Below are 13446 nucleotides of genomic sequence, written 5' to 3'. Positions count from 1 at the left end.
GATTCATTCCACATGATATCAAGAAACAGTTGGAGACATTGGATACTGCAAAGGCAATGGGCCCTGATAACATTCCGGCAACAGTACTGAAGACTTGTGCTCCAGAACTTGCCACTCCCCTAGCCAAGCTCTCCCAGTACAGTTGCAACACTGGCATCTACCCAACAATGTGAAAAATTGCCCAGTTATGTCCCGTACACACAAAGCAGGACAAATCCAACCCGGCCAATTACCTCCCAATCAGTCTACTCTTGATCATCAGCATAGTGATGGAAGGGGTCATCAACAGTGCTATCAAGTAGCACCTGCTCAGTGATGCCCAGTTTGGGTTTTTGCCAGGTCACTCAGCTCCTGACCTCATTACAGCCTTGGTTCAAACATAGACAAAAGAGCTGAATTCCAGAGATGAGGTGAGAGTGACAGCCCTTGACATCAAGGCCGTATTCGACCGAGTGTGGCATCAAGGAACCCTGGTGAAACTGGAATCAATGGGTATCGGGGGCAAACTTCCGCTGGTTGGAGTCTTACCTGGTACATAGGAAGATGGTTGTAGGGGGTCAGTCATCTCAGCTCCATAACATCTCTGCAGAAGTCCTTCATGGTAGTGTCCCAGGCCCAACAATCTTCAGCTGCTTCATCAATGACCTTCCCTCCATCAGAAGGTTAGAAATGGGGATGTTCGCCGATGACTGCACAATGTTCAGCACCATTCGAGATTCCTCAGATATTGAAGCAGTCCATGTTCAAATGCGACAAGATCGGGACAATATCCAGGCTTGGGCTGACAAGTGGCAAGTAACATTCGCGCCACACAAATGCCAGACAATGACCATCACCAATAAGAGACACTCTAACCACCGCTCCTTGACATTCAATGGTGTAACCATCACTGAATCCCCCACTGTCACCATTCTTGGGGTTACCATTGACCAGAAACTCAACTGGACTCATCACATAAACACAGTGGCTACAAGAGCAGGTCAGAGGCAGGGAATACTGTAGCGAGTTACTCGCCTTCATACTCTCCAGAGCCTGTCCACCATCTGCAAGGCACAAGTCAAGAGTGTGATGGAATACTCCCCACTTGCCTGGATGGGTGCAGCTCCAACAACACTCATGAAGCTTGACAGCATCCAGGACAAAGCAGCCTGCTTAATTAATCTCTCCACCACCGACGCTCAGTAGCAGCAGTGTGTACCATCTATAAGATGTACTGCAGCAATTCACCAAAGATCCTGAGACAGCACCTTCCAAACCCATGGCCACTTTCTTGAAGGACAAGGGCAGCCAGGTAAATAGGAACACCACCACCTGCCAGTTCCCCTCCAAGCCACTCACCATCCTGACTTGGAAATATATCGCCATTCCTTCACAGTCGCTGGGTCAAAATCCTGGAATTTCTTCCCTAACAGCATTGTGGGTCAACCCACAGAACATGGACTGCAGCGATTCAAAAAGGCAGCTTATCGTCACCACCTCAAGGGCAACTAGGAATGGACAATAAATGCTGGCCAGCCAGTGACGCCCGTGTCCCACGAATGAATAAAAAAAAAGGTCTGTGACCTTTAATAAGAACTGGGGAAAAAAAAGAGATGTACATGTTTGAAGTGAGGCTGGGAAAGGAGAGGTGGGTTAAAGAGTGCCAGGTTTGATCACAGAATTTGCTGGGTACTGATTGACACACAATAATTGGTGTTGAACATATACCTAGATACGAGTAGCAACGGTACATAGGCATCAGATTCAAACAGAATTGGCTAACATGTCTACAGAAGTCACATAGCCTGCCAGTGCCCACAGATAAAGAAAGACTTTGGCACCATAACCAGATAACTCAAAGCACTTCATACTTACTCCCAGTAAGCATTTTTGAGGTTGGCAATGTGGGAAATGTTAGTTAGGTTGTGCTCAGCAAGCTGTCTCAAACAGGAATGAGATATTGACCAGTCTATTTTAATGTTGATTGAGGGATAAATCTTGGCCGAGACATCGATATAACTCCTTGACTGATCTTTGAAATAATGTAATGGGATTGTTTACGGCCACCTGAAAGTCAAACTGGGCTTCAGTTCAATGTCTCATCTGAAAAATGACACCTGTGTTAGGGACCAGTTCAGAAACTCTTAAGGTATATTATGAAGTTAGCCCAGACCCCGAGTATTTTTGAATTTGGTATTAGTGTGAGTATAAACTGTTTCACACCAGGTATGATTCTATTGACTCATTCGGAAACTTTTATTAAAACAAACTTTATGTAACAACATAGTTAAAATATAACAAAAATAATTGGCAAAACTTTTAGTAATTGAAATACTTAAACATGACGAGGTATAATTCTTAACTGCTAGCTATTAGTTCTAATTTAAGCAATATCTCCATAGACGTAAACTCCTCTTCAGAATCAGTTAACAAGATACACAGGCTTATGTGGGTTTCTTGTCCTCCAGCCTTTTAAACCCACTGACCTGAGGTACAGATACATCTGGCTTCTTAAACAGCAAAACTCCAAAGAGAGTGATAGAAAACACCTCTTGCCTTTTGCAGACCTCGAGAGAGCGATACCTATTTCCCAGCAGGTCCCAGACTTCGATTTTCAGAAAGAGAGAGAAGAGCTGCTGCTCCTTTTCAAATTCAAACTGCAACTGACTGCATGTCTCTCTGTAAGCCTAACTCCACCCATTCACATGACTCCTTTTATCAATCAACTGAATTAAACCCTACTCTGAAACCCCAGGGGACAACCCAAAAAATAACAAAACTGCATTAACTCAGATTAAAACAAATACCCCAATAAGTATGAGCAATTATTCTTCTGCATGCTCAGCAGCTAGGCTGCCTGGAGCAGACAAAGTGGCACCGTAATCAAAGCTCAAGTTTAAAACATTCTTTTCACAAGAAACATAATTCAAAATACATTTCTTAAAGGCACAGTATCATCACACCTGCCCATTGTGATTTTTTGCTGAAGTCCTGAGGGAGAATGTTATAGGGCCGGTAAGAGTGGGAAACATGGCAGGTGGGGTGACTTAATTGTGCAGAGCCAAAATTTTACTTTCTCGGTTGCGGGTTTGAAATCTAGAGATTAAGTCAGCTGTATGTTTGTGGTGGGTCAGGACTCTCACCATTCCATTGTGATTCCTACTTTGTATGCCATGATTAAGAACAAAGAACAATACAGCACAGGAACAGGCCCTTCGGCCCTCCAAGCCCACGCCGCTCCTTGGTCCAAACTAGACCATTCTTTTGTATCCCTCCATTCCCACTCCGTTCATATGGCTGTCTAGATAACTCTTAAACGTTCCCAGTGTGTCCGCCTCCACCACCTTGCCTGGCAGCGCATTCCAGGCCCCCACCACCCTCTGTGTAAAATATGTCCGTCTGATATCTGTGTTAAACCTCCCCCCTTCACCTTGAACCTATGACCCCTCATGAACGTCACCACCGACCTGGGGAAAAGCTTCCCACCGTTCACCCTATCTATGCCTTTCATAATTTTATACACCTCTATTAAGTCTCCCCTCATCCTCCGTCTTTCCAGGGAGAGCAACCCCAGTTTACCCAATCTCTCCTCATAACTAAGCCCCTCCATACCAGGTAACATCCTGGTAAACCTCTTCTGAACTCTCTCCAAAGCCTCCACGTCCTTCTGGTAGTGTGGCGACCAGAACTGGACGCAGTATTCCAGATGCGGCCGAACCAACGTTCTATACATCTGCAACATCAGACCCCAACTTTTATACTCTATGCCCCGTCCTATAAAGGCAAGCATGCCATATGCCTTCTTCACCACCTTCTCCACCTGTGACGTCACTTTCAAGGATCTGTGGACTTGCACACCCAGGTCCCTCTGCGTATCTACACCCTTTATGGTTCTGCCATTTATCATATAGCTCCTCCCTACATTATTTCTACCAAAATGCATCACTTCGCATTGATCAGGATTGAACTCCATCTGCCATTTCTTTGCCCAAATTTCCAGCCTATCTATATCCTTCTGTAGCTTCTGACAATGCTCCTCACTATCTGCAAGTCCTGCCAATTTTGTGTCGTCCGCAAACTTACTGATCACCCCAGTTACACCTTCTTCCAGATCGTTTATATAAATCACAAACAGCAGAGGTCCCAATGCAGAGCCCTGCGGAATACCACTAGTCACAGGCCTCCAGCCGGAAAAAGACCCTTCCACTACCACCCTCTGTCTTCTGTGACCAAGCCAGTTCTCCACCCATCTAGCCACCTCCCCCTTTGGGGCCACTGCTGTTTGTAATATTTATTAATGATCTGGATGAGGGTATAGTTGCGTGGATTAGCAAATTTGCTGATGACACCAAGGTCGGTGGTGTGGTAGACAGTGAGGAAGGGTGTCGTAGTTTGCAGGAAGACTTAGACAGGTTGCAAAGTTGGGCCGAGAGGTGGCGGATGGAGTTTAATGCGGAGAAGTGTGAGGTAATTCACTTTGGTAGGAATAACAGATGTGTTGAGTATAGGGCTAACGGGAGGACTTTGAATAGTGTGGAGGAGCAGAGGGATCTAGGTGTATGTGTGCATAGATCCCTGAAAGTTGGGAATCAAGTAGATAAGGTTGTTAAGAAGGCATATGGTGTCTTGGCGTTTATTGGTAGGGGGATTGAATTTAGGAGTCGTAGCGTTATGTTGCAACTGTACACAACTCTGGTGCGGCCGCACTTGGAGTACTGTGTGCAGTTCTGGTCCCCACATTACAGGAAGGATGTGGAGGCTTTGGAGAGGGTGCAGAGGAGGTTTACCAGGATGTTGCCTGGTATGGAGGGGAGATCCTATGAGGAGAGGCTGAGGGATTTGGGATTGTTTTCGCTGGAAAGGCGGCGGCTAAGAGGGGATCTTATTGAAACATATAAGATGATTAGAGGTTTAGATAGGGTGGATAGTGATAGCCTTTTTCCTCTGATGGAGAAATCCAGCACGAGGGGGCATGGCTTTAAATTGAGGGGGGGTAGTTATAGAACCGATGTCAGGGGTAGGTTCTTTACCCAGAGGGTGGTGGGGGATTGGAATGCCCTGCCAGCATCAGTAGTAAATGCGCCTAGTTTGGGGGCGTTTAAGAGATCCGTAGATAGGTTCATGGACGAAAAGAAATTGGTTTAGGTTGGAGGGTCACAGTTTTTTTTTTTAACTGGTCGGTGCAACATCGTGGGCCGAAGGGCCTGTTCTGCGCTGTAATGTTCTATGTTCTATGTTCTATGTTTATCCCATGAGATCCAACCTTTTTCACCAGCCTACCATGAGGGACTTTGTCAAACGCTTTACTAAAGTCCATATAGACGACATCCACGGCCCTTCCCTCGTCAACCATTTTGGTCACTTCTTCAAAAAACTCCACCAGGTTAGTGAGGCATGACCTCCCTCTCACAAAACCATGCTGACTATCGTTAATGAGTTTATTCCTTTCTAAATGCGCATACATCCTATCTCTAAGAATCTTCTCCAACAACTTCCCCACCACGGACGTCAAGCTCACCGGCCTATAATTAGCCGGGTTATCCTTCCTACCCTTCTTAAATAACGGGACCACATTAGCTATCCTCCAATCCTCTGGGACCTCACCTGCGTCCAGTGACGAGACAAAGATTTGCATCAGAGGCCCAGCGATTTCATCTCTCGTCTCCCTGAGCAGCCTTGGATAGATTCCATCAGGCCCTGGGGATTTGTCAGTCTTTAAATTCTCTAACAAACCTAACACTTCCTCCTTTGTAATGGAGATTTTCTCCAACGGTTCAACACTCCCCTCTGAGACACTCCCAGTCAACACATCCCTCTCCTTTGTGAATACCGACGCAAAGTATTCATTTAGGATCTCCCCTACTTCTTTGGGCTCCAAGCATAATTCCCCACTTTTGTCCCTGAGAGGTCCGATTTTTTCCCTGACAACCCTTTTGTTCCTAACGTATGAATAAAATGCCTTGGGATTCTCCTTAATCCTGTCTGCCAAGAACATTTTGTGACCCCTTTTTGCTCTTCTAATTCCCCGTTTGAGTTCTTTCCTACTTTCTTTGTACTCCTCCAGAGCTCCCTCCGTTTTTAGCTGCCTGGACCTACCATACGCCTCTCTTTTCTTTTTGACCAGTCCCTCAATTTCCCTGGTTATCCACGGTTCTCGAATCCTACCCTTCCTATCCTTCTTTTTAACAGGCACATGCCTGTCCTGTAGCCCTAACAACTGTTCCTTAAAAGACTCCCACATGCCAGATGTGGATTTACCCTCAAACAGCCTCTCCCAATCAAGAGCTGCCAATTTCTGCCTAATCCCACTAAAGTTAGCCTTCCCCCAATCCAACACCTTACCCTTGGGACACCACTCATCCTTTTCCATCACTATCCTAAAGCTAACAGAATTGTGGTCACCATTTGCCACATGTTCCCCTACCGAAACTTTGAAGACCTGACCGGGCTCATTCCCCAGTACGAGGTCCAGTATAGCCCCCTCTCTAGTCGGGCTATCTACATATTGTTCCAAAGAACCCTCCTGTACGCATTTTACAAATTCCTCCCCATTCAGAGTCCCAGCTCTCAGCGATTTCCAGTCTATACCAGGGAAACTGAAGTCTCCCACTACAACAACCCTATTTTTCCTGCACCTATCCAGTATCTCCTGACATATCCGTTCTTCCACTTCCCTTGGGCTGTTGGGGGGCCTGTAGTACACCCCCAACATAGTGACTGCGCCCTTCCTTTTTCTAAGCTCCACCCAGAGTGACTCGTTACACGACCCCTCTGAATTGTCCTCCCTCTGCACCGCTGTAATATGCTCTCCAACTAATACTGCTACTCCCCCACCTCTTTTGGCCCCTCCTCTGTCTCGCCTAAAACACTTGTACCCCGGAATATTCAGCTGCCAGTCCTGTCCCTCTTTCAACCAAGTCTCTGTCACCGCAACCACATCCAAATTCCTCGTGAGCATTAAGGCCCTAAGTTCATCTGTCTTACCTGCTACGCTCCTTGCATTGAAGTATAAGCACTCCAGACCTCCAGGCCCAGTGAGGTCATCCTCCCCCAGAGTGCTCTTCTTCTTTGCCAGCCTTGTCCCAACCCCAAGCTCGTCCCCAGCCTCTACACTTGTAGACCTAATATTTTGATCCCCTCCCCCCTGCCATACTAGTTTAAACCCCCCCGAACTGCACTAGCAAAACTCCCAGCCAGGATATTCGTGCCCTTCCAACTTAGTTGTGACCCGTCCTTCTTGTACAGGTGCCATCCTCTCCTGAAAACTTCCCATTGATCTAGGAAAATGAAGCCCCCCCTCCTGGACCAGTCCTTTAGCCAAGCATTCAATTTTACTAACTCCCTATTCTTAGCCTCACTGGCACGAGGCATTGGGAGCAGCCCAGAGATGGCCACCCTGGAGGCCCTACTTTTTAGCCTATTTCCCAACTCCCTGAATTGCTCTCGTAGGATCCCCCTGCTCTTCCTATCTACGTCATTTGCACCAATGTGTACAATGACATCCGTTTCTTTATCTTCCCCTTTTAATATGCCTCCTATCCGCTCGGAGACATCCATGACCCCAGCACCAGGTAGGCAGACTACCATCCTGGAGTCCCGTTCGCACCCACAGAATCGCCTGTCCTTGCCTCTAACCGACGCATCCCCCACCACTATTGCTCTCCTAACCCCTCTCTTTCCTTTCCGGGCCACAGAGCCTGACTGTGTGCCAGTGACCTGGTCACTGTGGCTTACCCCTGGATTATATTACTCATAATATTAAAAGTTTTTGTAATTTTGTGCTACCTTCAGGAATTTTGTGGCACGTTTGTTTAAAGGTGCTGTGCAACAGTCAGCTTTTGTAGTTGCGTGTGATGTCAGCGGTTTTCCTTGGTGATCTCTAGGGCTTAAGGGAAAAGAATAGTGGCATCTTGCATGGAGTCTTGTGAATGGCAAGGGATGAGAGGGTGTGTAGTGGGGTTCGGGGAAAGGAGGAATTAAATGGGAAGGGGCTAGAGTCCTGGGGGTGGTAGAGGTGGTGTGGTAGTGGTGAGGTGGTGGGGATAGTCAGTGAAGGTATGAAAAGGGTGGTGTTAATACTGTCCATGTGGATCCATCTTGGGTTGTTGAATCGCAGTGGATGGGAAAATGTAGTTCAAGCCCAGATTAGACATGATCATATTGGGTAGGCTCGACGGACCATATAGTCTAATCCTGCTCCTATTTTTTATCTTGTTGTGACTGGCAAAATTCTTTGAGGGTTTTGAGTTCACCTACAATATTTCAGTTATCTCCATTGAGAGTAAGCTGAGGCTGTGTCCTTTTCAATGCGTAGGAGGGAGGGCCAGCTGAGCCTGCAAGTTCAGCCATGTCTCACAGAGTGGTGAGTACAACATTGGACAGTAACATGAATATTGAATAAAGAGTGAACAGAACATACCGCATTGTTTCTTCTACAATAAAGAAATGTCCCTAACTCCCCTGTGACTGTCAAATTGTATAAAACATGAGGCGTGCTTGTACATTTAGCTCTCTATCTTAGTCTCAGCAAATAGCAATGGCACACATGGATAAAATGAAACCAGTGTAATGTGAAATATTTACTAGTGAAATTTAAAGGCCACCTTTGTACAAGTTATATGTTAATGACAATGGAGTTGAGCAAGAAGGTTGTGGCTGTGATGCAGAGCCTCCCTATTTGCCCAGGAGGCTCTTTTGTAACCCACTCGTACCTGCTCATTGTCAGCAGATGGCAGGGTTCATCATTGGAAAGCTTCCCCTGCTGTGTGATCGCATGTGTTTCCTGTGAATGCCATCAGAACTTTAAATTTGAATTGGATTCATGTGGGAACCAGGAAAAAGCAAGTGAGCAGAAGTAACGCCCACTTATGGTTCCATCATCAGGAAAAGGTGGCACAGTGGTCAGCACTGCTGCCTCACACTGCCATGGACCCGGGTTCAATTGGGTCACCAGGTTCAATTCAGCCTTGGGTGATTGTCTATTTGGAGTTTGCACGCTTTCCCTGTGTCTGTGTGGGATTCTTCCAGGTGCTCCGGTTTCCTCCCACACTCCAACAATGTGCAGGTTAAGTGGATTGGCCATGATCAATTGCTCCTTAGTGACAGGGGGATTAGCAGAGTAAATATGTGGGGTTACGGGGATAGGGCCTGGGTGGGATTGTTGTTGGTGCAGGGCCGAATGGCCTCCTTTAGCATTGCAGATATTCTATAAGACAATCGCACACCGCGGTTCAAATTTCATCCCTGGAGTAGGATTGAACCTGGAATCAGGTGACAGTGCTATCAACTGAGCCAGTTGACAGTACATGGCTGCAAATACAAGCTGCTTGGGTTAGGTGGCTGACGCGCCTGATGTATGAAAAAGTATCACAGCAAACATTCAGTATGTTCAAGAAAAAGGAAGTTGAGAAAGTTACTGTTTTGGGGAAAAAATGAGATGAATGTTTCTTGGTATGAGGAACTTCAGTCATGTGGATAGATTAGAGAAGAAGCATCAGGGGTCTTGATAGTGTAGATTGGGGGGGGAAAAATGTTCCCATTGGTGAAAGGTTTGAAAATTGGAGCACACCGATTTAATGTGATTGGCAAAAGAATCAAGGCACCATGAGAGCAAATAGTTTGGAACTAGAATGCACTGCCTGAAGTGTGTCAAGAAGGCTAATTCATTTATCGCTCTCAAAGACCGTGCACTATCGCCTGAAAATAAAACAGGAAATAAACACAGAAAATGCTGGATAAACTCAGCAGGTTTGGCTGCATCTAAAATAAATGGAGCTAGCTGAATTGCTCTTGTGGAGAGCTACCCCAGACTTCATGGGCTGAATGACCTTCTGTTTGTAATCATTCCATGATTCTTTCATAATTGATCTTGTTGATTGGCTTCCGAGACCTAAACTTACAAGTGAGTTCTGTGATGTTTGGTGAACAGAAGCTAATTTGAGTCAAGTCAATAAAGTGATATTATATTTTGCTATTGATTTTCTTTGAGTCATTTCATTGAGCCTGGAAGATCCTTTAGAGCAAAGCCCATTGATCCTTCTCAACCTAAACATTTGAAGTTCAATTTAACATTTAAGAAGCAATGGGTCTCCAAAGGGACTGGTATCAATTGATTATATGTCAGGACTGTAAAGTTACAGTTTAAATCACAGCAAGCACTCAGAATGCAGGAAACCTCTTTGTGTATAACTGCACAATATCTGTGTAAATACTACTTGTTTCTACAGAGGTAACGATAAAAGCACTTAAAGAAAAAATCAAAGAATATGAGCAGACCTTGAGCAGCAAAGCAGAAAGCCTTGCACTTGAGAAAGAGCAGAAATTACAGAATGACTTCACAGAAAAGGAAAGGTGAGTTAATTCATCTTTTTACATTTCATTTTTTACACCTTTCTGTTCTGTTCACTCTGTTGGAAACAGGCATTTCCGTAACAGCTTTCTGGTTGAAGAACTCATCAGATTATAAAGTTATTTCCTCCATTATTGGCAGCAGGAGGTCTGTTTTTATCGGTAATGCATGCAGAATGTCCCTCTCTTACTGCCGTATAGCATTCCCACTGAGTGGTTTGGTTAAAAACTGATAAAACATGTCAGCTTGTGGATGCGACAGCTGCAAAGCTGGTTCTGAGAACTCTTCAATGGGACTTAATTCTGGGTCTGCACATGTTTGCCAAATAAGCCCCTTAAACAGGAATGCTATTAGACTACTCCAGCTCACAGACTTTTAATATAACTTAAACTGCATTTATATTTCTTTTTTGATGTCGCTTATTAAAAAGGTGTCGATTGCTTTTGATTATAACAAAGCATTATTTGTTTGCCTTAAAAATGCTGCAGTAAAGAATGATTCTGTGACCTGCTTAGATGAGCATAGGGCTGTGAATTGTGAGACCAGGTTTCATTTCCTTGGTTGACAATGCTCCGGCACTCGATCAACACCAGCTGTTGGTGAGAATGTGTCGCACTTGAGTGTCGGTGAGATCCCCATTCAAAAGCAGGAGGAGAAAACCTACATGGATTATAGATTACTCCCCCCAGTCTGATATTAGCAAGATATTTATGGTCACCTGTCACTCTCCCAGGGTGGGGGTGGTTGACAAAAATACAGCCTTAACTGGTGTATTAGTAGCATGGTCTGAGCTGGAAGTAAGGAATAATGACACTGTACTATGAAATAGACTTGTTCTTCAGTTGAATTTCACTGGCAGTTTTTATTAACTGATTTTAGGTTACTTTATTCACTGGCAACTCAACTGGACAATGCAATTATTTGTTCTGTGTGAATCATGTTTTAGGCTGCTTGTGTGTCTCAGTAGTTCTCATAATATTGATGTTTATAGCACTGATTTACGTTACTTGGCAAGAATGAATAAAATCAAGCCTATAGACAAGCATCTAAGTTGTAAGCGTATCATGTGTTTTGTCTTCAAATACCTGTTTTTTCATGTTAGTAGGTAGATGTCACTGTTCCTTGTCACAATTATTCCTTGTCTCACTTTTCATTGTTAACCTGAGTCGAAATTTCCATTATTCAGGGACAAGCTATTGTTGTCATGGCCCTGGTCAGGCCAGTAGAATCAATTCTACAGCTGCATCAAATTTCTGAATCTTCAGATCCCCACAGCCCAGCCAGCATTGTAGCATTGAGTGTCTCACTGCACAGAACAATAGGTTTGCAGATTTAGTTGGGACTAGGGTGGGCATGATGCAGCCACTGTTATGAAAATTTGAAAAAAAATCTGCTGTACTGCTTGCAATTGTATATATATACAGTATTTGATTTTTGCCTCTTTCATCCCCACATCATGTTCTTTAATAAAAATATAAAGGTTACACTGACAGGCATATGAAAACTATAAGAATCTGCATGCACGAGTCTTCAGTTGCAGTTTTTATATCTTGTTACTGCTGGAGCTTAATGCAGCAGAAATCACAGCTTGCACCTCCTCTGAGTAGGTCGCAAATAAACCTGTTGGACTTCAACCTGGTGCTGTGAGACTTCTTACTGTGTTTACCCCAGTCCAACGCCAGCATCTCCACATCATAGGAAGTAGTATGTCAGCCTAGAACTTGGGCTCACCACTGACAAGTACTTGGCAGCATATAAAGTTTTAACTTCAAAATAACTTCAGCTAATATTGGAAAACAATGAATTAAAGGGGAGAACAAGGATAATATCCTAAAATAGTATTATTTTGTTTTCAGATAATAGTGGACCTTGTGTTCCAGTATTCTCTGTTATTACATAAAAGTTGTGTTCCTTGGCACTTCTGTTCTGTCAGGAGTTGAAAATCAGCAATAACTCTTTTTGTAAACAAGTTAAAGGAAACCAGCAGTTGTGAGGTGAACTGTTTTGTAATCTTTACAATGCTGGAGTAATCTATTTTGGAAGATTGTATAGGAGCATTCCATTCAAATTGATTGGAGAGACACAAGATTTACAGGGAGAGTGCAGTATCTTTGTCATGATGACCCAGAATGAAGTACTGATGCCATTCACTGCTGGTTATGTCATTGTGCTGTGCGCTTGTAAACAAATTCAAAATAGTTTGCTGAGCCAGTGCTTTTATAATGGAACCATTTAATAGTGAGACAGCACAGGAACTTAAAAGAAACTGGAAATAATTACAACTCCAACAGATTTGAAGTGCAATTATTGTTAAAAGTGATCAACCAAAAATGAGCAGATTATCAAATTGGAAAGTCTTAAAATATGAATGACCAAAGGGAAGAAGTCGAAATAATTTAGAAAAACCTGGATGAAGCTATATAGGTAGATTTTTCCGGTCTTGCCTGCCATGGGAATCATTGTGGGAGGGACAGACCATTTATTAGAACATAGAACAGTACAGCACAGAACAGGCCCTTTGGCCCACGATGTTGTGCCGAGCTTTATCTGAAAACAAGATCAAGCTATCCCACTCCCTATCATCCTGGTGTGCTCCATGTGCCTATCCAATAACCGCTTAAATGTTCCTAAAGTGTCTGACTCCACGATCACTGCAGGCAGTCCATTCCACACCCCATCCACTCTCTGCGTAAAGAACCTACCTCTGATATCCTTCCTATATCTCCCACCATGAACCCTATAGTTATGCCCCCTTGTAATAGCTCCATCCACCCGAGGAAATAGTCTTTGATCGTTCACTCTATCTATCCCCTTCATCATTTTATAAACCTCTATTAAGTCTCCCCTCAGCCTCCTCCGCTCCAGAGAGAACAGCCCTAGCTCCCTCAACCTTTCCTCATAAGACCTACCCTCCAAACCAGGCAGCATCCTGGTAAATCTCCTCTGCACTCTTTCCAGCGCTTCCACATCCTTCTTATAGTGAGGTGACCAGAACTGCACACAATATTCCAAATGTGGTCTCACCAAGGTCCTGTACAGTTGCAGCATAACCCCACGGCTCTTAAACTCCAACCGCCTGTTAATAAAAGCTAGCACACTATAGGCCTTCTTCACAGCTC

At 44.5% G+C, this 13446-nt stretch overlaps 1 protein-coding gene across 9 annotated transcripts in view; it reads left to right on the top strand.

Moving 5' to 3' along the window:
* Positions 1 to 13446, top strand: part of LOC144501444 (protein CASP-like) — a 779365-nt gene that overhangs the window by 342076 nt on the left and 423843 nt on the right. For all 9 annotated transcript variants that reach the window (XM_078225211.1, XM_078225210.1, XM_078225209.1 and 6 more), the window contains exon 6: positions 10206 to 10329. In XM_078225211.1, the coding sequence (XP_078081337.1) occupies positions 10206 to 10329 (124 nt within the window). The remainder of the gene's footprint in view (positions 1 to 10205; positions 10330 to 13446) is intronic.

This window comes from Mustelus asterias, chromosome 12, assembly GCF_964213995.1.
Source record: "Mustelus asterias chromosome 12, sMusAst1.hap1.1, whole genome shotgun sequence".
Classification (NCBI taxonomy): domain Eukaryota; kingdom Metazoa; phylum Chordata; class Chondrichthyes; order Carcharhiniformes; family Triakidae; genus Mustelus; species Mustelus asterias.
Note: the sequence above shows the minus strand (reverse complement) of the source record. Positions and strands in the feature narration are given on the sequence as shown.